The sequence below is a fragment of the Chiloscyllium punctatum genome, chromosome 30 (genome assembly GCF_047496795.1).
Source record: "Chiloscyllium punctatum isolate Juve2018m chromosome 30, sChiPun1.3, whole genome shotgun sequence".
In the NCBI taxonomy this organism is placed as follows: Eukaryota; Metazoa; Chordata; class Chondrichthyes; order Orectolobiformes; family Hemiscylliidae; genus Chiloscyllium; species Chiloscyllium punctatum.
In genome coordinates this window covers 35,481,978-35,506,399 of record NC_092768.1, presented here as the reverse complement: position 1 = coordinate 35,506,399, position 24,422 = coordinate 35,481,978, and the positions used below count along the sequence as shown (strand labels likewise).

Below are 24,422 nucleotides of genomic sequence, written 5' to 3'. Positions count from 1 at the left end.
TGACCCTATAAAGGTTTATAAAATCATGAGGGGTATGGATACGATGAACAGACAAGTTTTTTTTCCCTATGTGGGGAAGTCCAGAACTATAGGGTATAGGTTCAGTGTGAGAAGGGAAAGATGTAAAAAAAACCTAATAGAGAACTTTTTCATGCATATGGTGATGCACGTATGGAATGAACTGCCAGAAGATGTGGTGGAGGCTAGTACAATTATACCATTTAAAAGGTGTATGAATAGGAAGCGTTTATATGGATATGGGCCAAATGCTGACAAATGGGACCAGATTAGATTGGGATATCTGGATGAGTTGACTGAAGGATCAGTTTCTGTGCTATATATCTCTTTGATTCGATGACACCATCGAACACCATTCGTTGTTTACCAAGCATTTCCAAGCTCCCACCATTTGTGGAGTACTCTGGGCATCTATTCTTCTTATCAATTTTGATATACTCCAATATATAAATTTCATATATTAGTAGACTTGTTCTTCTCTACTAGTACTCCTGTCAAATTATCCTGAATATATTTTACATCTGCCTCGAAAAGAAATTCACTATGTTGATTTGTGCCTTCTGCATATTTGGAAAATTAGATTTGGTTCCCACGTCCAAATCATTTATATATGTTGTGTCCTGACATATGTAAAGATCTTTGTCCTCCTACCTTATTCACAGTCTGGCAATGACAGAATGATCCATTTATTCCTTGTCTCTGAATTCTGCCTGATAACAAATCTTAAGAAATGCCAATGTGTTTATTGCCAGTCTCTGATATTTAGCAAGGAATATGCAGCCATGAATTATGGATTGACTTACAGACAGTAAGGGGAGATGATTTCTAGATATTGGGCCATAGACTCGCATTGAAGTGATTCGTTCTACGGGATGGCTGACCGGGAGACTCTGCTATTCTTGCTGAAGTCCGTCAGGTGTACGGATGTAGTTACAGACTGATAATCAATGGGTTTGGTCAAAGTATCACTTTAATATCCATCATGAAATGAATGTTTGACTTGGGATTGGGTTTTGTAGCATCGAGAGAGGAACGCTGTCAAGGCATGACTCCCATTTCATTTTTTTCCTTAATTTAATATTCGTTTTCATTAAACGACTTACTTGATTAGCTATTCGTCACTGTCAACAAAATAAAGTATTGTGACGTGTATATATGAATATTAATCTCAATTTGGCAACTTGCAAACAGCAACAGATGATGGGGATAGAACATAGAAAAGTACAGCACAGAACAGGCCCTTCAGCACACAATGTTGTGTCGACCATTGATCCTCATGTAAGCTAAAGCTAATGTATGAACCCTCAAATGTCTATGACCATATGCACGTCCAGCAGTCCCTTAAATATCCCTAATGACCTCGCTTGCACAACTGCTGCTGGAAACGCATTCATGCTCTCAACTCTGGGTAAAGAATCCATCTCTGACATCCCCTCTATACTTTTCGCCAAACAGCTTAAAACTGTGACCCCTCGTGCTAACAATTTCTGCCCTGGGAAAACGTCTCAGGCTATCAACTCTATCTATGCCTCTCATTATCTTGTACAACTCACCAGACCCCCTGTCTTCCTTCCTCTTTCCAATGGAAAAAGTCCGAGCTCAGTCAATCTCTCTTCCTAAGAATGATTTGGATTGCAATCTTCTTGTAGGTGATTTCTGTATATTGGGCCATAGACTCGCATTGAAGTGATTCGTTCTATGGGATGGTGCACCACCATTACAGGTGACCACCATTGTACTACACACACAGAGATATTCCTACACACACACACTTTCACTTACACACGGACACAGGTACACACAGACGCGCGCACAGACACCCTCACACACCCTTATAGACACACACACTCCCACACTCACATATGCACCCCCTCACAGACTTAAGACACTCTGCACCCACGACACACACACACACACACATACACCCACATTCTTACACTCACAACCCCCACCCCAGACGCACACACACAGACAGACAGACAAAGACCCACATGCACACATATATATTGGGGGTGAATTTGTACTTACAGAGTTAAATTTCACTTTGCTCATAAACTGCATGCATTTATGTAGAACTCTGAGCTCAAAAACTGCATGAATTTACGTAAAACACTGTTATCTCACTTTTTAGATTAGAATCAATCTAAACATCAGGTCATAGACAGAGAACACAGGGGGCTACCACCTTGAACATATTGTCTAGCTATCACCATTGTTAACAGCTAACCCGAGAATGCAACTTAAAAAAAAGGTTTTTGTGACTTACACATGAATGAAGTGAAACTATCACTGTATTCTAACAGATGAAAGGCTTAATTTTAAGACAATCAATTTTTCAATGTATAATTTCAGTAACATCACACTGCAATCTTTTGCTGTAAATTCTGTGTTACAATCGAGCCCTCCACAATCACCTGATGAAGGAGAGTCGCTCCAAAAGCTAGTGTGCTTCCAATTAAACCTGTTGGACTATAACCTTGTATTGTGTAATTTTTAACTCTCTTCGTAAGATAAGCCCTCCTTTCCAGACAGCATCCTGGTAAACCTCCTCTGAACCCTCTCCAAGGCATCCACATCTTTCCAATAATTGGGGGGGGCAGAACTGGACACAGTATTCCAACTGCGGTCTAACTGAAATTTTAGAGAGCTGTAACAAGATCTCATGACTCTTAAACAAAATCCCCCTGTTAATGAAATCCAAAACACCAAATGCTTTCTTAACAACCCTGTCCACTTGGGTGACACTTTTAAGGGATCTATGTACCTGCACACCAAGATCCCGCTGTTCCACAACATTGCCAAGAATCCTGTCTTTAATCTTGTACTCAACTTTCAAGTTCGACCTTCCAAAATGCATCACTTCGCATTTATCCAGGTTGAACTCCATCTGCCACCTCTCAGCCCATCTCTGCATCCTGTCAATGTCATGCTGCAGCCTGTCAATGTCATCCTGTCAATGACACCTCCAATCTTTGTGTTGTCTGCAAACTTGTTAACCCATCCCTCAATCTCCTCATCCAAGTCATTGATAAAAATTACAAAGAGTAGAGGCCCAAGAACAGACCCCTGTGGAACAGCACTCACCACTGATTCCAAGCAGAATACTTTCCTTCCAATACCACTCGCTGTCTTCTGTCAACCAGACAATTCTGTATCCAGACAGCTGAAGTTCCCTGTATGCCATTCCTCCTCACCTTCTGAACGAGCCTACTATGGGGAACCTTATCAAATGCCTTGCTGAAGTCCACATACACCACATCCACCGATAGACCCTCATCAACTTGTCTAGTAACATCGTCAAAGAATTCAATAAGATTTGGGAGGCATTATCTGCCCCTCGCAAAGCCGTGCTGACTGCATCTAATCAAGCCAAGCTCTTCCAGATGGTCATAAATCGTATCCCCCACAATCTTTACGAACACCTTGCAGACGACAGATGTGATACTGACTGGCCTGTAATTGCCAGGGATTTCCCTATTTCCTTTCTTGAAGAGAGGAATTACATTTGCCTCCCTCCAGTCCTCAGGTTCGACTCCGGTGGAGAGCGAGGATGCAAAGATCTTTGCAAGCGGCTAAGCAATCACATTTCTCGCTTCCAAAAACAACCGAGGTCAAATCTGGTCTGGCCCTAGCGACTTGTCAACCTTAATGTTTTATCCAAATTTTCAGCACACCAGCTTCCTCAATCTATCCGTTCCAGCATGCTTACCTTAACCCTCCATGGTTTCATTCAGTACAAGGTCATTTTCTTTAAAAAGAAGCAAAAAACTCATTTAGGGTTTCCACTCCCTCCTCAGACTCAATAGACAAGTTCCCTATGCTATCCCTGAAGGGCACTTTCTTTCTTTGATCATTCTCTTATTCCTCACATACGTGTAAAATGCCTTTGGATTCTCCATAAACCTTCCTGCCAAGACTTTTTCGTGCACCCCTCCTGGCTCTCCTCAGAACTTTTCTGAGCTCCTTCCTCGCCAGTCTGTAATCCTCAATAGCTGAACAAGACCCTTCCTTCCTCCACCTTACGTAAGCTGCCTTCTTTCTTTTAACAAGAAGCTCCTCCACTCTCGTCATCCAAGGCTCCTTTCTCTTAGCCCTTCTTGCCTGTCTCAGAGGAACACATTTATGCATCACTTGCAACAATATTTCCTCAAACAGTCTCCACATATCTATAGTGCCCTTTCCATGGAATTATTCCTCCCAGTCTACGCTTCCCAACTCACGTCTGATAGCATCATAGTTTCCTTTTCCCCAATTAAATATCCTCCCATTGCGCCTGCTTCTCTCCTTCTCCTTAGCTATGTCGAATGTGAGGCAGTTGTGGTCACTATCACCAAAATGTTCTCCCACCGCAAGATCTGACACCTGCCCTGGCTCATTTCCGAGCACCAAATCCAAAATGGCCTCTTCCCTCGTAGGCCAGTCAACGTGCTGAGTTAGGAAACCCTCCTGAACACACCTTACAAAAACAGCTCCTTCCAAACCATGTGCTCGAAGGAGATTCCAATTAGTATTGGGAAAGTTAAAGTCATTCATTACAACATCTCTACTACATTCACACTTTTCCAAAATTTGACGACCTATGCTTTCTTCAATCTCCCTGCTGCTACTGGGGGAGAGGGGTTGGGGGGGGAGGGGGTGGAGAGTGTGACTGTAGTCAACCCCTAATGAGGTGACTGCTCCCTTACTGTTCCTAATTTTCACCCATACTGACTCAGTAGGCAGACCCTCCTCGACAATGGTAACTTCTGTAGCTGTAATACCCTCTCTGATTAGCAGTGTTACATCCCCTCCTCTTTTTACCCACTCACTATTCTTTTTAAATGTTCTAAACCCTGCAACATCCTGCAACCATTGCTGTCCCTGCGACATCCACCGCTCTGGTATGGCCACAACATCATAGCACCAGGTACTAATCCACGCTCTGAGCCCATCACTTTTATTCCTGATCCTCCTTGCATAAAAGCAAACACACTTTAACCGATCTCTTGGTTCTTTCTCAGGAAATTCCTTGCCACTGGCTGCACTAACTCTTGCTATTGCCTTATCTCCATCAACTCTCACCACTGGTATATAGCTCAGGTTCCCACCCCCTGCCACAATCGTTTAAACCTTCCTGAACCACTTAGCAAACAATCCACCCAGGACATTGGTCCCCTTCCAGTTCAGTTGCAACCCATCCTTCATGTACAGGTCCCACCTTCCCCAGAAGGCATCCCAAATATCTACATATCTGAAGCCCTCCCTCCGACTCCAGCTGCACAGCTATGTGATAAGCTGCGCCCGCTCCCTGTTCCTCGCCTCGCTATCACGTGACACTGGTCGTAAACCTGAGAACACTATTCTGTCCGTCCTGCTCTGCAGCTTCCACCCTAACTCCCTGAAATCACTTTTTATATCCTCAATTCTTTTCCTGGCTATATCATCGGTGCCAATATGTAACACGATTTCTGGCGGTTCGCCCTCCCCATTCAGAATCTTGTACACCTGATCGGAGATGTCCCGGACCCTGGCACCAGGGAGGAAACATACCTTCCGGGAATTCAGATCCTGACCACAAAATCTTCTGTCAATTCTCCTAACAATCGAGTCTACTACCAATGGCGCTTTTATACTCTGCCTTCTTCCTTTCTGGGCCACAGTGTCAGGCTCAGCGCCAGAGAACTGACGACTATGGCTTTCCTCTGGTAGGTCATTTTCTCCACACACCCCCCCCCCCCCCCCCCCCACCCCCGGCACCCCCCACCCCCAGCAGTATCCAAAACGATATACTTATTGCTGAGGGGAATGTCCACAGGTGATCTCTGCACTGTCTGTCTGTCCCCTTTCCTCCCTCTGACTGTACCCATCTATCCTTGCTCTGAGCCTCAGGAGTGAACAACTGCCGGTAACTTCTCTCAATTACCGCCCTCAGCCTCCCGAATGAACCGCAGTTCATCCAGCTACAGTTTAAATTCCCTAACATGGTTTTCAAGGAGCTGGAATTGGGTGCAATTCTCGCAGATGTCATGTCTCTCACTTGCCACATTCTGCAGGAGCAGCAAACAGCTGCCCTAACATCCATACCGCACTTATCTGACAACCAACACAATACTAAACAAGAAAGCTGAATTCAATTGCTATAAAATCAAGCAATAAATTTATATTCATTAAAGGAAGTTTAGGAATGATCCATACCTTATTAACTTGGTTAGAGGAGGCGGGCGGGTGGGAGAACATACAGGAGTAGTGCCTCCAGTTTAGCCACATTGCTAATATATATGGTCACTTACTTTCCTTCCCGGCAGCCCCTCTGGTACGCGTCACTTCCACCGCTGCTCCCGCTCCTACTGTACTGGAAAAACACCGCTGGCCACTACCAAAAATATATCTTACCTTAGCTGTAGCCTTCCTGGTTCACCTTACCTCCGCTGCTGCTCCCACTCAAAAAATGAGATGAATCCTAGAAAGTGGGATGTATCCTAGAAAAACCAAGGACGTGAGGTGAAATGAATTATTCCATTTATGATTAAGTCTGAACAAGTAAACGTGCAAAGAGAAATTCTAATACCATTGACACAGAGGGAATTCGGCTCAGCCATTTTGAGGATGAAATCTATTTTAACTAACTGTGCAAGGCTGCGATCAAGCAGATTGCAATGAGAGAAAAATCACTACTATAAAAAGAAATGTGGACAAACAAAAGAACCGTCAAGCACAAAGTTCAGGAGCCTGATTGCTGCTATACTGCCACTATCACTTTGGTTATCAAAATGGCTGAACGCACAACTCCTGTAATCACCACTATCAGTTATGTAATTCAGATTGATTTTTTTTTTGTCTTCCTATCGGATCTGAGAGGGTGCCAAAGTTGCATTTTTCTGTGTCCTGAGTTTGTCAGTAGGAGAATGTTTCTCTCTGCACATGGATCAGGAAGCAAAAATTGACAATTGTTTTCAGTGATGTTTCTTTAATCTGAACATTTGAGGAGATACGCAAATTTGTCCCTGTTTTCTTGAATTTGATTTTGTGAGTAAACATCATAGGCGTCATGTCATGACGTGCTGAGTCTTTATAACCTGTCTTTTGGCTACCCAAATGGTGTAGCATCAGCAGCATACAGAAAATCGCTAACATGGATTTGGAACACCTTTTTTACCTTTAATTTAATATCGTTGAGGAGTTCCTCACCTAATCATATGTTGATACACACACCAGTATTTTGACAGTAATGTTTTATTTGAATACAGTTGAAAAATATAGAACAGAAGGGAAAATATTGATATATTGTACATATATTTGTGTGTATGTACAGGTAAGAATCTGTATCTGAATTTGTTGCTATGCATGTCATGTAAATAATGTATACATACAAGCACCCACCGCATGCTCTCCACTACCGCTAGCACCTCAAGAAGGGCAAATCTGTGCACAAACCTCTCACCTCAACTCCGCCCAAGGCCTCAAAGGATCTTTGCACATCCGACAGAAATTTACCTGTACTTCCTCACACACCATCCACTGCATCTGCTGCACCCGATGTGATGTCCTCTACATTGGGGAGATAGGACGCCCGCTTACAGTTCATTTCAGAAAACATTTCCGGGACACATGCACGAACCAACTCTACCACCCTGTGGCTGAACACTTTAACTCAACCATACCCGCCTCCCAACTCCGCCGAGGACAAACAGGTCCTGGGACTACTAGATGTTCAGCATTTTACAACTGTTATGGTTAAATACAAACGAAATAAAGAAGAATTTAAAACTACATAATTATTGAAACATTTATCCGAATACTAGCTGCAGTACCTACCAGTAATTAACTTTCCAATACAATAAAGTTCCATTAACACACCCCTTGGTAAAACAACAAATTCAGAAACAGCTTCTTACCTGCACTTCCCCAATCCAGGAGAAAACCGTGACCAGAAAGATTTCAGAGAAATTTGCAGCTATGAATCATTCACTGAATCTCCGACGCTTGTCAAACCCCAAACAGATTCTGACTGCTGAAGAAAAAAATAAGAGTGCTCAGTCTATGAGAGCGTCTGCATATATTCAGGCAGTTTATATTGTATCAAACTAAAGAGAAGGTTGCTCCTCAGATGCTGCCTGAACTGCTGTGCTTTTCCAGCACCGTTCTAATCTAGACTCTCTGTTCCAGCATCTGCAGGCATTGTTTTTACCTAAAGACAGTGAAGACCTCACACATTTACTTCAGTTTCCTTCAGTAGCTAGTTCTGTAGGTCTCCCTTTCCAAAATCTGTTCAAAACATCTGAGGACAAATTGACCTTTTAAAATGCCAAGATCTTCATGCCTTCCCCATTCAGGATGTGTTAAACATGCAAATAAAAGGCGTCATTTATAAAAGCCTTGGTCTTACTGTAAAGTACATTACATTGACTCTAAGCATGTTATCATTCACGATTACATTATAGTTCAGTCTCTTTCATTCCGCCATTGAATACCTCCATCTTTCTAGATCAAATTAGGGATTTAGATAGGGTTGACAGTGAGAACCTTTTTTCGCTAATGAAGTGAGCTGTTACTAGGGGACACAGCTTTAAATTAAGGGGTGGTTTTTATAGGATAGATGTTAGTGGTAGATTTGTAACTCAGCGGGTTGTGAGTTCATGGAATGCCCTGCCAGTAGCAGTGGTGGACTCTCCCTCTTTATGGTCATTTAAGCGGGCATTGGACAAGCATATGGAGGTTATTGGGCGAGTGTAGTTTAGGTAGGCTTTGGTCGGCGCAACATCGAGGGCCGAAGGGCCTGTACTGCGCTGCATTTTTCTATGTTCTATGTTCTATGTTCTATGTTCTATGTTCTAAAATCGCAAAAACACATCGACAACTAGACTTTCTTGTCTTGCCACATGCATAATGTTCAAATTGAATGGTGCAATAATAAGGTTCAATTTGAAAATTTGGTAATTTGTCGTTAGATTTCTCCAAAACCTTTAATGGGTTTTGATCAGTATATACAGTTATCTCAGATACATTACTGGGGCAGTGTGTAAGTGAGCTTACAGGCTGTAAATGCCTTCCTGACAGTCCACCGTCCACTGAAATGTTCTGAACTTGTTCGCCATGTAAGTCAGTGGAACAACCACACTTCTATTTTTTTTGGGACAGCCTTCTGACAAAACACCCTCAATGTAAGAACATTTACACTGTCTTGTTTGTCCATGGTATGGGAAAATCCCCAATAACTTTTGTTTACACATCTGGTAGGGCAATCTGTCCATGTCCAATGACCTGGTCCAGGAGCCTGTGACTTGGGCCTTTATGAATCTCTTCTTCACCAAGCCTGCCTGCCGAAGGCCATTGAACAATTTCAATAAATATTGCAAGTGTTCCTTTCATTTGTAATTAAAAGTCAGCAGGTGGTCAACGTGTATCACACAATCGGTTCATCCAGAAATGATGCTATTAGTTAGTCTTTGAAATGTGTCTGGCCCGTTTTTCATACGAAATGGCGTGTTATTTAATTTGTATAATCCGTTGAGTGTCATGAAAGCTGAAATCGTCTTGCGTATATCCACTAAGTAAGTCGAACTTTTAAATGTTAATTTCTTGTCCCATCTTCTCAACACAGTGTTTCAAGTGCGAAATAGGGTACGAATAAGACTTTGTAATTATATTGACTTTGTGGCAATCTAATCATTGGTTACCATCTGTTTTTTTGGACCATTACTATGGCTGAAACCTAAATGATGACACATCCTTAAAATTGTCTGGTGACTGAAGTAAAAAAAAATCCACGTTTTCCGCTATCTGTTCCTGTTTTTACATTTTTTTTTCTTTCACGTTTGATCAAACGTGGTCTCTGATAATTATATTTTACCTAGCTTATCTTTGTTTTTTTATTTAATTTCTCTTCGTGAATCCATGTGTGGCTTTGTGATTTTGTTATTAAACAATCAAAAAAAGTCCGAGAATATATGTTCTCTGATATGCTTAGCTGCCTTGTGTTCCACTGTTTCCTGAACCACAGTGGACAGCACTCCTGCCTATAATCCAGTTATATTATTACCAACGATAACTTGCATTACTGGAGTCATGAGTAGTTTTACCACCATTTCTAACTTTTTGCCCAACACTGCAATCTCATTTGACATAACGTAGCCCTTCTCGTCTGATCATGAATTCCACATATTACCACATTTCCTGGCAATAATCCTTCAGAGTTACATATCTGTTCATCCTTCAACAAGCACAGATTGACATGCATTTATGTCTCTTAAAACAGTTTTTTTTCCCCCTTGGACCTCCTGACATATATAGGTAAACCTTATGCTCGCAGGTCAATGGTTTAACGTGATCTGGCACTTGCTTCGCAAATAAAAGCTGACAAAGTGCTAATTTTGTTGCAGCTTTTGAGCTTCCAGTCTAGTTTCCTTGACGAGTTAAACAAAACGCGTTGGCTAATCCTATTTCTCAACATTCATGTTTCCAGTACTTTTCTTTTTCTAAACCAACAAAACAATGGTTATCTGTGGTTATTCCAGTTAAAAAACCTGAGCCTCATGAATTTCCCATTCATGCTGTGATAGACTACCTTCAATATCTTCGTTGTGATCTCCTTTTTGCTTGCCACCTGAGGATATGTCGTTGAGGTTGATGGTATGTACTGTACCTTTAAGAGAGAATGAATGCTGTTTGCTCTGAGAGCTTGCAGGCACCTGTCGTATGACTGACTAACAGTTTCAGAATGTACTGGCAAACTGAAAATGTGTAACGTTTCGGATGTGAGAAAAACCTGTTTTTTTTTTCTACGTTGACAATCATTCAAATTTGTCCAGTCCATTTAAATTATGTGAAGGACTGATGTTGGATTTACGCCAGATACGTAGATTCTCCTGATCCTCGGGTGCTTCCTGACCTGCTATGCTTTTCCAGCAACAAACTCTCAAGTTTAACTTATGCCCAAGGATACTAAAATCCAACCAATTTTGAAATTGCCGTTTTGAAAACATTGAACAAATGAAATGATTGGATATTTGGGGTATAAAGAAGCAGAGCTAGTCAGAGAGTGAGAGACCAACTGCCAGAAACAGAGTAACTGCCAGAAAAACATTCTCTACCAAAGGTACCTTTTTTCATATGAAACAACTTTGCAGCAAAAGACCAAAGATGACCCAGAGAGATCTAAAAACAGAGGAAACAAAACATCTGAAATGACAGCCACTGTGTGGTTTATGAAATTAAGCTGATGTAATTTTAATGCTGTTATTATTGGAACAGTATACTGTTGTAGATTTGGAGGCAGATATCAAGCAGTTAAGACAAATGAAGTTTCAGATTGTAAGCAGTTGTTGTTTAATATTCACTTTTAGAGTTAAAAACAAATTGATTTGTTTTCTTAATAGTGGAAATTATGAGGTCTCCATCACTCGACCAGATTACAAGGCGAGGTATGCTTTTCTGGGTGTTTAGTTTAATTAGCAGAAGGTTTTATCTACGTATTGTAACATCTCTTTTCTCCAATTTCTATCCCATGCAGATTGAAATTAACGTCAGAAGTCAATTTTTCATTTATGAACTAACTCGTTAACATTGGTCATTTCAACAGCTCATCTTGCAGTTTTAACCCTCTCCTCTTGCAGGTGAGTTCTCACTACTTCGGGAAATGAATTTTTGAAATTTACAGAGTCCATAAAGTGATGGAACAGTCCATTGGCCCATTGAGTCTACAATGACTCGATGAACATCATCTGACTCACACTCATCCCTTCCGTATACGTATATTCACTAAACCTACATATCGTCGAACACTATGGTCAGTTAATTTAGCTTCAGTTACTCTGCCAACTTTCATACTTTTGGACTGTGAGTCTAAATTGGAGCACCTGGCAGAATACAAAGAAAGAACGTGTAAACTCCACACAGACAACTGCCTGATGGTGGAAACGAACGGGTTCCTCAGTACTGTGTGGCAGCAGTACAAACCACTGGGTCACCATGCCACCCTCTTCCAAAATAGCCATATGTTTGACAAGGTACACTCCTTAAATTACTGGAAAGTTGGCTCATATGGACTTAAGATGGCTTTTGTCACATCCAAATACTCCCAGATACCTCCTCTGATAGTGAGGCATATATTCCACTAACTCTCCCTCTCAATATTTTTGATCCACAATACTCACATAGTCAGCGACACCTTCATTGGAATGTGCACTTCTTGAAATGAAAGTGAATGAAAAGGCTTCTGCATCCTTCTCATCCAGTTTAGGCAATGCTTGGATATATTTAAATAGATTCCTTTTAGGTCCTTCATGATTATGTTTTATTTTTCATCTCAGTATCCTCGTCAGTTAGCCTACATATTACCTTCACATCCGCCCTTTTTCATTGAGATTCCTCTCTCATTGCATACTTCTGAAATTCGAATTGTTATGATTTTTCCTTTTCCCAGCTTTTAATCATAATTCAAGCATTTTCATGTCCTTTTCTTGTTCAAGCTACTTTTCCAAAGATATCGATGCCATTTCCAGGAATTATGAATGTCAAGCTTTTGCTGGAACTACCTGCCCTTTTCTTGCAAACCAAGCAATCGTAATTCCAGCATGTCCACTAAGTTCAACAGTTTTGCTTTGTTCACATTTTGTAAAATTCCTGAAATCACTTCTTCCCCCCCAGAAAACTTATAGTGACTGAAAGAGCCATCACTCCTCAAGGCACAATCTGTTTAAAGTAACTGAATACAAAACTTGATACAGAAGACGCTAACACATACCACTCCTCAACACGAAGTGCAACAATCTTAAACCCAACTTGCAAAAACATATTTCGATCGGAACAAGATACCACAATTAGTTCCTGATTAGACCAGATCCCCTCAAACTATTTTAACGGGATAGCCCAAATCCTAACTTTTTTATAATATTTTAAAGGTATATATGAATTGCTTGCTCCAGATGTGGCTTGTCTAACTTCTCGTTGTTAAACAAAACATACATGTTTAAATGGTATGTATACAATGCAAAGAAAAGAGGATTTCAGTATCATGTAAGTGTTGGAGAACTTAACCAATTAATTGATACATTACATAATGTTAATTCCTCCAACATAGTAATATCCCATAAACACACCCCTTGTCAAAACTTCAGACAAATTCTGACACATTCTTACGTGCAGTTCTCAAATCCAGGAGAAAACAGAATCAAGAAAGATTTCAGAGAAATTAATAGCAAGGAATCATTCACTGAAGAGTCAAATTGTCTGACACTCCAAACAGCATCTGTCCGAATGCCTGGTCTGTGAGAGTTCGCCACATCCATTAAGACTGTTTCCTTTGTTCCAACTATTAAAAAGACACGTTGTTTACTAAAGCCTTCTTCAGTCGTTAGTTTGGTACTTCTGCCTTTACAAACTCTTTAAAAAACAGGGAAAATTTTCATTTAAAGTGGCAGTATCATCACTATATATCCTAATGTCTAAATAGTGAAACTGATATTTTATTTGACAAGTCTGATTTCATTTTCTCCTCTTTATATCTCTTTCACACAGTAAATATGGTGGTAGTTCTGATCTTAGTTCGGTACAGATAGTCAATGCAACTAGAAACGTAAAACAAAAACTCACAGAGGCGATTGAAAAGCAATAATTTTGCACAAACCGTGCTCAAATATTGAAATATGTTGTTTGTTATGTTGATCAATACCGATTCAATTGTTATCCCTTGGGTTAAGACGTTCCTCCTCAACTTGACACTAGATCTGCTGCTCTTTATTTTGTAAATATAGTCCCCACTTCTCGTTTCACCCATTATTGGAAACAACTTCCCTGCTAATATCCTAAGTACCTACTTCATACTTTATATGTTGCTATAGGATTAATCCCTCAATTCTCGATATTTCAGTGAGCCAAGTCCCATTCTACACCATCTCGCCTCAGAAGACAACTCTCTGAAATCTAGAGTCAATGTGGTGAAACTCCTCTGCATCCCTTCGAATGCTTATATTTTCTTTCTCAAGTAAGGAGACCAAACCTGCGTACATTATTATAGATTTCACCTCGCCAGTATCCAACACATTCCTGTTTTTAAACTCCACCATCGAGCAATTAAACACAATATTCAATTTGCCTACTTCATAACGTGCAGCGTCTGCAAAACAACATGTTCATCTGCACAGAAGCATACTGCAGTTTTTCACCATTTGAGTAATACATCATTTTGTTATTATTCCTAACAAAATGGACGACCTCATTTTAGCCAACGTTCTGATTCATATATTTACCCAGTCATTTAATCTGTCCATAAACCTCTGCAGACTTTCAATGCTCTCTGTAAACTCTGCCTTGCCACTCATCTCTGTTTCATTTGCGAACTTTGACATACTACATTTGGACCCCCAATTCCATATTATCTACATAATTTGTGAATAATTGCACAAATGACACCTGAGTTATACCACTGGTCGCCAACCAGTCATCACTCATTGTTTCCTTTTGGTTAACCATACTCTGTGCATGCTAATACATTACTCATAACACCGTCCAGCATTACCTTATGCAGCAGTTTTTTTGTGCTGCATCATGTCAATTGCCTTCTGAAAATCTAAATGTACCATATTGACTGACTTGCCCATATTCAAATTGGTCCCATTTCCGTTGCCCATCGTATATGGTGCAATATTTTCTCCCTTTCTTGTTAATAAAACTATGGAAAAAACAACACGCAGTTTTGTCTGATTTCATTCCAAACACTACAGTTGAGGAATATTCCTGAAACATACTTCATGACATGTTAGCGTTAAGAATGTCAATGTAAACAAGACGACACCCACCTCTTCTGATCTGAATGAGCATCGCTGAATCCGAAACATTAAACCTGACTAATCTACAGAGATGATTCCAAATCTTTTGAGTTTTTCCAGAAATTTCTGTTTCTGTCTCTGCTTGTTCCTCCTGAAAGTTTTCATCGGTGTAACATTACTTAATTAGATATTTATTTATACATGATTGGGATGTCGGGTAATTTTATAGCGCCAGCTTTCGTAATGATTCGTTAAATAATGCCATGCACTTTCACTTCGACTTAGCAATGACAACATCTGAAAGAAAAAGAATCAGCCTCGGTTTCTTTACAGCACAGTCCTCAGAAAACGTGCAAGTTACATGATCAGAGAAATAAAGGAACTGAACCTGCTGATAAACCATCATAAATATTGTGGTGGTTTTATTTTCATTCACATAAACAGAGCAATCTCATATTCAGGCTAGTTAATATATGCATGATCCTTCCTTTTCAAATTCTGTTGCGTGTTTTCTCTGCAGGCAGACGTTTTGGCAAGAATTCACTAATGACCATCCATCACTTAAAATCATGCAAGATGGACTTTCCATCGCTGCTAGTGACATGTTCTCCATCCGAGCTCATTAGTGTGTCCCCTCTTGAATGAAGATCACAAACAAAATGAAGACGTGGAATATATGAATATGAAGTGATCCAATCTCAGATTTCTCAATTATTCCGTTACTTGGAACTCTGAACATTATGTTCTCATCTGCCTATGTCTGAGAGCTGATTGGATTTTATTGCTCAAGGTGTTCAATTTTTGTGAGGGTCGATTGTCACTGGTGCACCTGTTCTTCAATGAATGAGTTTCATTGATTATTTTCTGTTGATACATGAATTTTAACAACTCAAATTAATAAATGTAGCCACCTTTAATAACTGAAAACTAGTAGAAAGCATTTGTGATTCAGATAGGTATCTTGTGTCTATACAATTAAGCTAAGACAGGAAATTGTCTTCCAATTTCGAAGCAATTTATAGTTAAAAGCTTATGAGGTCGTTTCAGTAGCCTAATTGGTTTGCTTGATACTGAAAGACGAAGTTTTTTTACAACACGGATGAATTCATCTTCATTTTGATTATAACAGAATCATTAAGCTTGGTAACCATAATTGTAAGTAATCTTGTAATATTTTCTATTGCATTCAACAGAGAATTAAAGGCTACTTTATTTTCAGTGGAGGCTGTGCCAATTTAATTGTCGGAAAATTCTCCATGATTCCATACAGCATTTATATTGTAATTGGATACTGGCCATGGGCCCAATATTTTGTGAGTTATAGCTTTCTGCAAATTATGTTGTTAGTAGTTACTCTATCATGAACCTCCTTGGGACCATGTTACAACACTGCAGTGAATCTGTCTGTTTTTAAACCAAACACACAGACAAACTCAAATCGCCTCATAATCTGTTAAAGTGTGAGTGACAGAGAACTCTGCAAATTCCACTATTTAAATTAAAAATATAAATTTATTCTTTAACTTGAAAAGTGAACATTATACAGTAACTATTTACAACAATAAACCTCCATTCTTTTAAATATTTGTTAGCTACTCCTCACTCCACAACAATATACTGATGCAATAAACTCCCCTATCAAAACTATGTCAACTTAGTTTTCAAATCCAGGAAGCTGCTGTCTTTTATAAATTATGAATCTCCCGGGTCGTATTCGGTCTTTTGCTGCCAAGATGCTTCGTATGAAAAGGCTTCCTTTGATAGAGAGTGTTTTGAATAACAGCCCTTCTTTCGATGGCAGATTGATCTCTCTCTGGCTAATACTCGAAAATTCCAATTTCATTTTTCCCCCCAAATATCAAATTATCTCGTTAGTTCAATGTTGTCACAGCAGTAAAGTTCAGATTTGGTTGGGCTTTGGTATCCTGGAGCATAATTTAAATTGATTGGTATAATTCGAACTGTTGTGAACATCGCAGACAAATGTTCCCGTATACTCTGAAATGGCTAGTCCGTCACATGACAGCTGCCTGCAAACTCGCACTACCAAATTAACTTTCACTCTCTATTAGAGGTACAGTACAAATGAACCATAATAATGAAAACATGCCTTCTTTTTTTAGACCTTAACCCCTATTGCAATCAAATACACACAATTAACATTGGCATCTGTTTAATTTTGTCTATGCTTTATCCATTAAATTTGCAATAACGAAGCTGCTATTGCATTATTATGAGCCACAACAACATATGATTTGTAAATTAAAAGTTTCTGAAATAAGACTTCAACGAAACCGTCTCACAGTCTTGTCTTGTATCGGTCCAATTATGTAAGATGATTTGGGAACATGTACACAACCGTCTACGAACAATTTGTCATCACATAAACTTTAAAATGTTATAAAGCCAGTACCAGAATCAATAATTCGTTTTCGATCGTAGAGCATTTTCTCTGGTGGGGGTTGTGTTTCTTTGCAAAGTGACCAACTAGCCATTCAGTTCCATGATCATCCTTCTGAAGCAGTATAGCTCAAACCCCTCTGTTACTAGCGTCAATGGCAAATTTGAAGAGTTTCAAATAGTTTGGTGTAGCTAAAACTGGTGTGGTGGGTAATACTGATTTTCAATGGACAAATGCCTCCTGGGATTGTTTTATTCACCGAAATATTGCAATCTTCTTCAGTAAATGTTTTAGTGGTGTCACTACACTGCTGAGGTTTGGAACAAACTTCTGTTCGAATCCACATCGTCCAGCGAATTGATGCACCTCTTTTTTCGAGGCGGATGTAGAAATTCCTCTATGGCCTTCATCCTTGCATTCCTCCGAGTCAACCTTCCTTGACTGGTGTTATATCACAAGAATGTCACCTCTGCTTTGGCTAATTTAACTTTCTTTATGTTTATTACGTGTTTTGCTTTTCATAATCGTTCAAAGAGCTCCACAAACTATACCATGTGATCTTTCCATGACTCACTAAAGATCACTACATCATCCAAATAGACTGTAAACCAGCCATAACTCTGTTCATGAGTCTTTGGAATGTAGCTGGTGCATTCTACGTTCCAAAGGGCATCACTTTGAATTGATATTGCCCATTTTGGGTTAAAGTTTTTTTCCCTTTCTCTGATAAAGTTACCTGTCAATAACCGTGCAGTAAGTCCAACAATGTGACATAACAGGTTTTTCTAACTTTCTCTGTAGAATCCTCCAGTCTTCGTATTGGATATGAGATCCTTTTTTTTGTTATGGCGTTGACCTTCTGATTTTCGACACAAAATCGTTGAGTTCCATCAGGTTTGGGAACTAACATGATAATGAACTCAACTTGCTCTGACTCGGTTCAACTGCATCCACTTCCTTGTGGACCTGTATGGATTTGAAATGATTCAGCCAGAAGTGATGTTGTTTTATTGGAACAGCATTCCCTACTTCTAAATCATACACAATAATATTAGTCTTCACCATCATATTCCTGAATATATCCTCATGCAATCTGCAACAAACCTTTCAACTATGTGCTTTGCTCCTGATGCAGATTGTTCATTAACCTATCCCACTCCTCGAGGACTTCCTCATTGCTTAATGTACTTTGAGATAAATCAAATTCTACAACATCTGGGTATGATACCTCACTCTGCGAGGCAGTAAATAACATCTGTCTCTCCAATTCCTTCTCTCTACTCTGATAAGGTTTCGATGCGTTCACATGAAATACCCAGAACAGTTTTTAGTTTTCCTACTTGGCAACTTTACCAGATAGTTTACATGACTCAACTTTTTTTCTCAATTTGGTAGGGACCACTAAACCTGTCTTTGAAATATTTCCTACCATTGGTATCAATACTAATACGTCATCCCCACGAGGAAAGGCCCGAATTTCAGAGCTTTTATCTGCCACCTGATTCATTCTACACTGAGCCCTCCTCAGGTGATGCTTAGCTAAATCCCCTAACCGATTTAATCTCTCCATCACCTCCAATACATAATGCAAGTGTGCGATCTCTGAATTTGGTCCTGTAAATTTCTCTTGAATTAATTTCAAAGCGCCTCTCACTTCATCTCTGAATATTAAGTCAATGAGAGGAAATTGAGTAGATTCGTTTGATACATCTCAAATGGCAAAATATACGAATGGGAAATGTTTTTCCCAATCATTCTAGTAATCCTGATATTACGATTTCACATAGTCTTCAGGGTCAGATGCCATCCTTCTAATTCTCCCTGCGATTCAGGATGACATGCAGTAGATTTAAAATGTTGTCTGCCTAAGATATCCATGATTTCTTTAAACAGCCTAGCCATAAAATTAGACCCTTGGCCTGACTGAATTTGTCTGGGTTGCACAAAATGTGTGATGAAAGCAATCCAACTCCGCTACCACGCTTTTTGCCTTGATGCTCCATAATGGAATTGCCACTGGAAATCTGATAGACACAGCTTTTATGATTGGCACATCCTCGTTCCAACTTTCAGATCTTGGGAGTAGACCTACACAATCAATTACAACCCGTTTGAAAGTTCTTCCAATGCAGACATTTGCAAAAAAAAGTTGTTTTTTTTAACTCCCTGTGGCTTACGTACCATTTGGAATGTAAGACATGTACAGTAAAAGTTAACAATATCATTGTGCATTCCAGGACATTAGAAATGATTTTGCGCATTTGCCTGTGTCTTTCATATACCTAGGTGAACTCGTACAGGTATTTCATGTGCTACCCATAACGCTTCTTTTCTGTATGCTCCCAGCAGCACAATCTGGTGCACTTCTGTGCATTTCTCCTCTGCACTAGCTTGCTATGGTCTCCATTTTCGTCTTAGGATTCTACTTTTTAGATAGTAACGTTCAGGATTATTCTCTGCCTCCGCTTTGGAGTATGCATCAACCTACATATATCTTTTATTTATTCGTCTTTCCATTTTAAGTTCACTATACTTTCAGGACTAAATACATCTGCCTGACCCTTGCCTATTCATGTTTTTTTCCTGTACCATGACATCGAACAGGATGTCCACATTTTCGATTTCAACACTTCATCTTTGTCTGTACTTTTTGCTTGATGCCATTACTTTTCACAGTGGGACCTTGTTACTACAAAGTCTGCCAAAATTTCAGAGTATTTAATTTAAGTCCCCAGTTCCCCGGTCTTCCTTGGGTTTCTCCCCAACAAGGGGTGACTCTCCCACCTTGAATCCTGCTAATTCATTCAGAAGAGCAAATTGTATTCCTGGAACTGGCTCCCTGTCAATCAATCCCATTGTTGCTTCTCCAGCCTTCATTTGGCACTCCAAACTGATCTTTCATAGGTGAGTACAAATTTTCTGTCCAACTATCCCACAGATTACCACTTCCTCGGGTAACAATTCAGCAAGAATGCAAATACGTTTGCAGTGAAATCTCTGAAATTGAAATGTCTGGGAGAGAAATATCTGGAAATGAGTTTTAAACACTTCCTGCAGAATAATCTATCTTAGAGCCTCATTGGCCATCTCTCTTTCAGGCCCACACACATCTATCAAAATTATTGAGCTTAATTATTTCGAATTCAATATAAGTCCGATCTGAGTCCTTCTTAACGTTTCTGAACCACTGTCTATATGCTTCTGGTACCAATTTTTAAGCACACAAAATACTCTGTCTGATATCTGCATAATCTCTTGTCGCCTCATCTGACAGCGCTACAAACAGCTCACTAAATCTGCCTCCCAGCTTAATCTGTACTAGCCTGACTCACAAGTCCCCTGACCACTCCATGTGCATCGCCAATTTCTCAAATGAAATAAACATCGCTCGCTGCCAAATCAGGCAATGTTTAACATATTTGGATATGTCACTACTTTCTCTCGTCATGTCCTTCCTTCATCTACTTTCCTGACTAGTTCGCAACATCTAAAGTTCAAATTCTCTTTTTTCCTTCTCCCTTTCTTCTTTCTATCTTTGCTCAACTCAGAACCTCTATTCTTCTCTCTTTCTTTTCCCTCTCTCTCACTTTCTTCTCCTTCTTGCCCTCTTTCTCTCTTCATTCCTTCCTTTTCCTCTCTCTCCCCTTGTTTATATTCTACCTTCATTTTCCTCAATTGTGATTTATTTTATTCTAACTCTATTGTATTTGTCTGCTTCAAGAAGCTGCTCCCACTCAACATCTCCAGATCCTGCCGAATTTTGACATAGTTTGCCTTACCCCAATTTTACACTCTTACTTTAGGACCACACTTCTCCTTGTCCATGAGTGTTGTAAAACTTACTGAATTGTGATCAATATTCCGAAAGTAATCCTGTACTAAAAATTCAACTACCTGGCTAAACCTATTCCCCAAACCTTGGTCCAGTACGCCCTCGTCCCGAGTTAGAATATTTAGATACTGCTCTATAAAACAATCCTGGATTTTTCTTGCAAATTGTTCCCCCTTTAGAACTCTAAAAAGAAGTGAATCCCAGACAATGTTGGAAAAATTGAAATCTCCAATCACCACCACCCTGTTCCTCCTGCATTTTTCCATATTCTGTTTATACATTTGTACCTCTAACTCACGCTCACTGTGAGCAGGACTGCAGTGCAACCCTAACATTGTTACCACACACTTCTCTTTCTGAGCTCTGCCTATATTGCCTCACTTTTCGAATATTCCATAATGCCTTTCTTCAGCTGATCTGTGATATCTCTCTGACCAGTAATTCAACTCCTTCACGCCTTTTACCTTCCTCTCTATCCCTCCTGAAGCATCTGTATCCTGTGATATTTATTGCCCATCATACCTTTGTCTCAAACGAGTCTCAGTAACAACAAGAGCATCATACTCTCTGGTATATATCTAAGCCCTAATTTCATCTGTTTCACTTACTACACTTCTCGCATTACAATAAATGAACCTCAAAACTACCTCTGTGTTCATCATCTCCTCCCTGCCTACTCATCTCCTTAGTCACGGTGACATCCTTATCTAGTTCCTCACAGACGTTAGTTACTACTAACCTCCTAATTTGGTTCCCATTAGTTTAAAACCTTCCCAACAGCGTTCACAAAAACACCCCATAGACATTGGTTCCAGTCCTACACAGATGAATACTATCCAATAATAGTTCACCTCCTCCAGAACCGCTCCGGATATCCAAAAATTGGAACCCCTCTTTCCTCACGATTTCTCCAGCCAGGCATTGATCCTACCTATACTTTCATTTTAAAACTGATAAGCCAGTGGCATTTGTACCAGTCCTGAGATTACTTTCTCTGTGGTCCTCCTTTTTAACTTGGCTACAACTCCATCCATTTTGCTTGTGAGATCCCATCTCTTTTTTTTTTATGTATATCACTGGTGCCGATGTGAACAACGAAGTTTGGCTGTTAAAGCTCCACCTTCAGAATGTCCTGTAGCCAATCTGACAGAGACCTGACCCATGAACCTGGGAGGCAACATAGCATTCGAAAGGCTCGTTTCCGCCCACTGAACCGCCTATCTTCTCCCTCATAATTGAATCCCCAATGACTATAGCACTTTCAGACTTTTTCCAATCCTTCTGTCCAGCAGAGCTAGCCAACCTGGCTACTGCTGACTTCCCAGGGTGACCCATCTCCCCTAACAGTATCCAAAACATCACCTCTTAGAGGGAGGTGATAGCAGGGTACACCGACACTGCCTGCCTGCTCATTCTCTGTCTTTTGTAACCCATTTCCTTTTTCCCTCAACAATCCTAATCACAACGTGTTATCTACGACCTCCATAGCATCACGGATTCTCCAAAATGAGTCCACCTGCATACTCAGAGCTTTCTTGCTGTCTAACAAGAGCTGCAACTGGCCTCACTTTCTGCACATGAAGGAGTCCGGGGTGTCAAACGGTCCCTGAGGTCCCAAACTGAGAAAGAGGAACACGGGCCGGAGATTTCCTGCCACTTTTACACTTAAGCTTAATTTTGTCCAATTATGATATCAAACAATAGATACTGTTTTTTTTCACCAATCACGCAATAAATGAAAAATAGACGGCTGGAGGAAGTGCACCTCATCTTCGGTCTAGGAACCCTCCAACCATAAGATATGAACTCAGATTACTCCAGTTTCCTCATTTCCCCTCTCCCCACCTTGTCTCAGCCCCAACCCTCAAACTCAGCACCACCTTCCTAACCTGCAATCTTCTTCCTGACCTCTCCACCCACACCCCCACTCCGGCCTATCACACTCACCTTAACCTCCTTCTACCTTCCGCATTTCCAACGCCCCTCCCCCAAGTCCCTCCTCCCTCCCTTTTATCTTAGTCTGCTTGGTACACTCTCCTCATTCCTGAAGAAGGGCTCAAGCCCGAAACATTGATTCTCCTGCTCCTTGGATGCTGTTTGACCTGCTGCGCTTTTCCAGCAACACACTTTCAGCTCTGATCTCCAGCATCTGCAGTCCTCACTTTCTCCTAGCAGATCTTAACCTTCTGTAAATCCTCTTGCAAGGGTGCCTTCCTTGAAGAAGCTCTCTTCCTCCTTCTACAAGGATTTCAGTGAGTCCCTCTCTCACTGCACAGCCAGGTCATCTCCTCTACTGAGAATCTCTTCAGCCACGTTCTCAAACAGACTCGCTACCACAGCCACATCTCCTTCCTCAGCACCTGCCTATGGAAACGACTGACCCCACACGGACTCGGGACGACGTTCAGACCAACAAAATTTGGACCCTACCAGGACAACCAGTACCTACAACAAATCTGAAACCTCCAGCAACAGACCTCACTCTGGGTTCTCCACTCCACACTTGCAGCCATGCGCCTCTACCGACATTCTCTGCAATTGCCCTACCCCAGCTAGGGCAACACTCTCACGGACTTGCAAAGGACCTCTACTGTTCTTAATTCACAGAAGAATCCATACAGTAATCAAACAGTTCTTCCTAGCCATATCAGAAATTAAAGACAGTAAGTACAAAAAACTTTCATGTACTTGCCCCCACACTCTGGGTTCCTCAACTGTTCCAGAATCTTCCATCGGCCTCCGAAATCAGTCGGGCACCATTAACCATGTGGCCGCTGCAGCGCCCGCGGCAGCAACCGCCACTGCGAACCATGACGCCACTTCCGCCCCCACCGACCTTGCAGCCTCCGCAATTGCCACCCAGACAACCGCCGCCATGATTGCCAAGAAGACCATTGCTGACACATTCGCGGCCTCTGCGGGGTCCATGGCTATCGGGAACAACACCGTTTCTGCCTTCGCCAGGGCCACTTCCGCCCCCAGTGACATCACTCACCGTCACAACTACCACCCAGCATGTGTCTCCGCCCCCACGCCGAACTCCATCACCATGCCTAACCCCGCCACCACGAGATCTCCGTGCGCACACCTAACCCCGCCCCCACGCCAATCTCCTTTCACATACCTAATCCCGACCCCACGCCGAACCCCACTGCCGCAACGATCCCCGTCCTCACTCCGATTCCCGCCCCCACGCCTAACCCCGCCCCCACTCCCAGCTCCAGACCCACACCAGGTCCTAGCTCCCAGCACTGCCATATTTTCACCATTCCTCCAGAACTACCCTCTCTGAGGATGAAAGATCAGTCCTCGACAGAGGCCTCACCTTCATTCCCCTGTGTTCTCGGATTAACAAGTTCAACACGCGGCAAGACATCGAACAATTCTTCTGTTGCCTTCGCCTCCACGCCTACTTCTTCAACCAGGA

The 24,422-nt window shown here is 41.1% G+C and overlaps 1 protein-coding gene across 1 annotated transcript in view; it reads left to right on the top strand.

Annotated features, from left to right (window-relative positions):
* LOC140455561 (muscarinic acetylcholine receptor M2-like) overlaps window positions 1-24,422 on the top strand; it is a 56,797-nt gene that overhangs the window by 7,803 nt on the left and 24,572 nt on the right. The window contains exon 2 of the mRNA XM_072550487.1: window positions 23,719-24,073. Coding sequence (XP_072406588.1) covers window positions 23,719-24,073 — 355 coding nt within the window. The remainder of the gene's footprint in view (window positions 1-23,718; window positions 24,074-24,422) is intronic.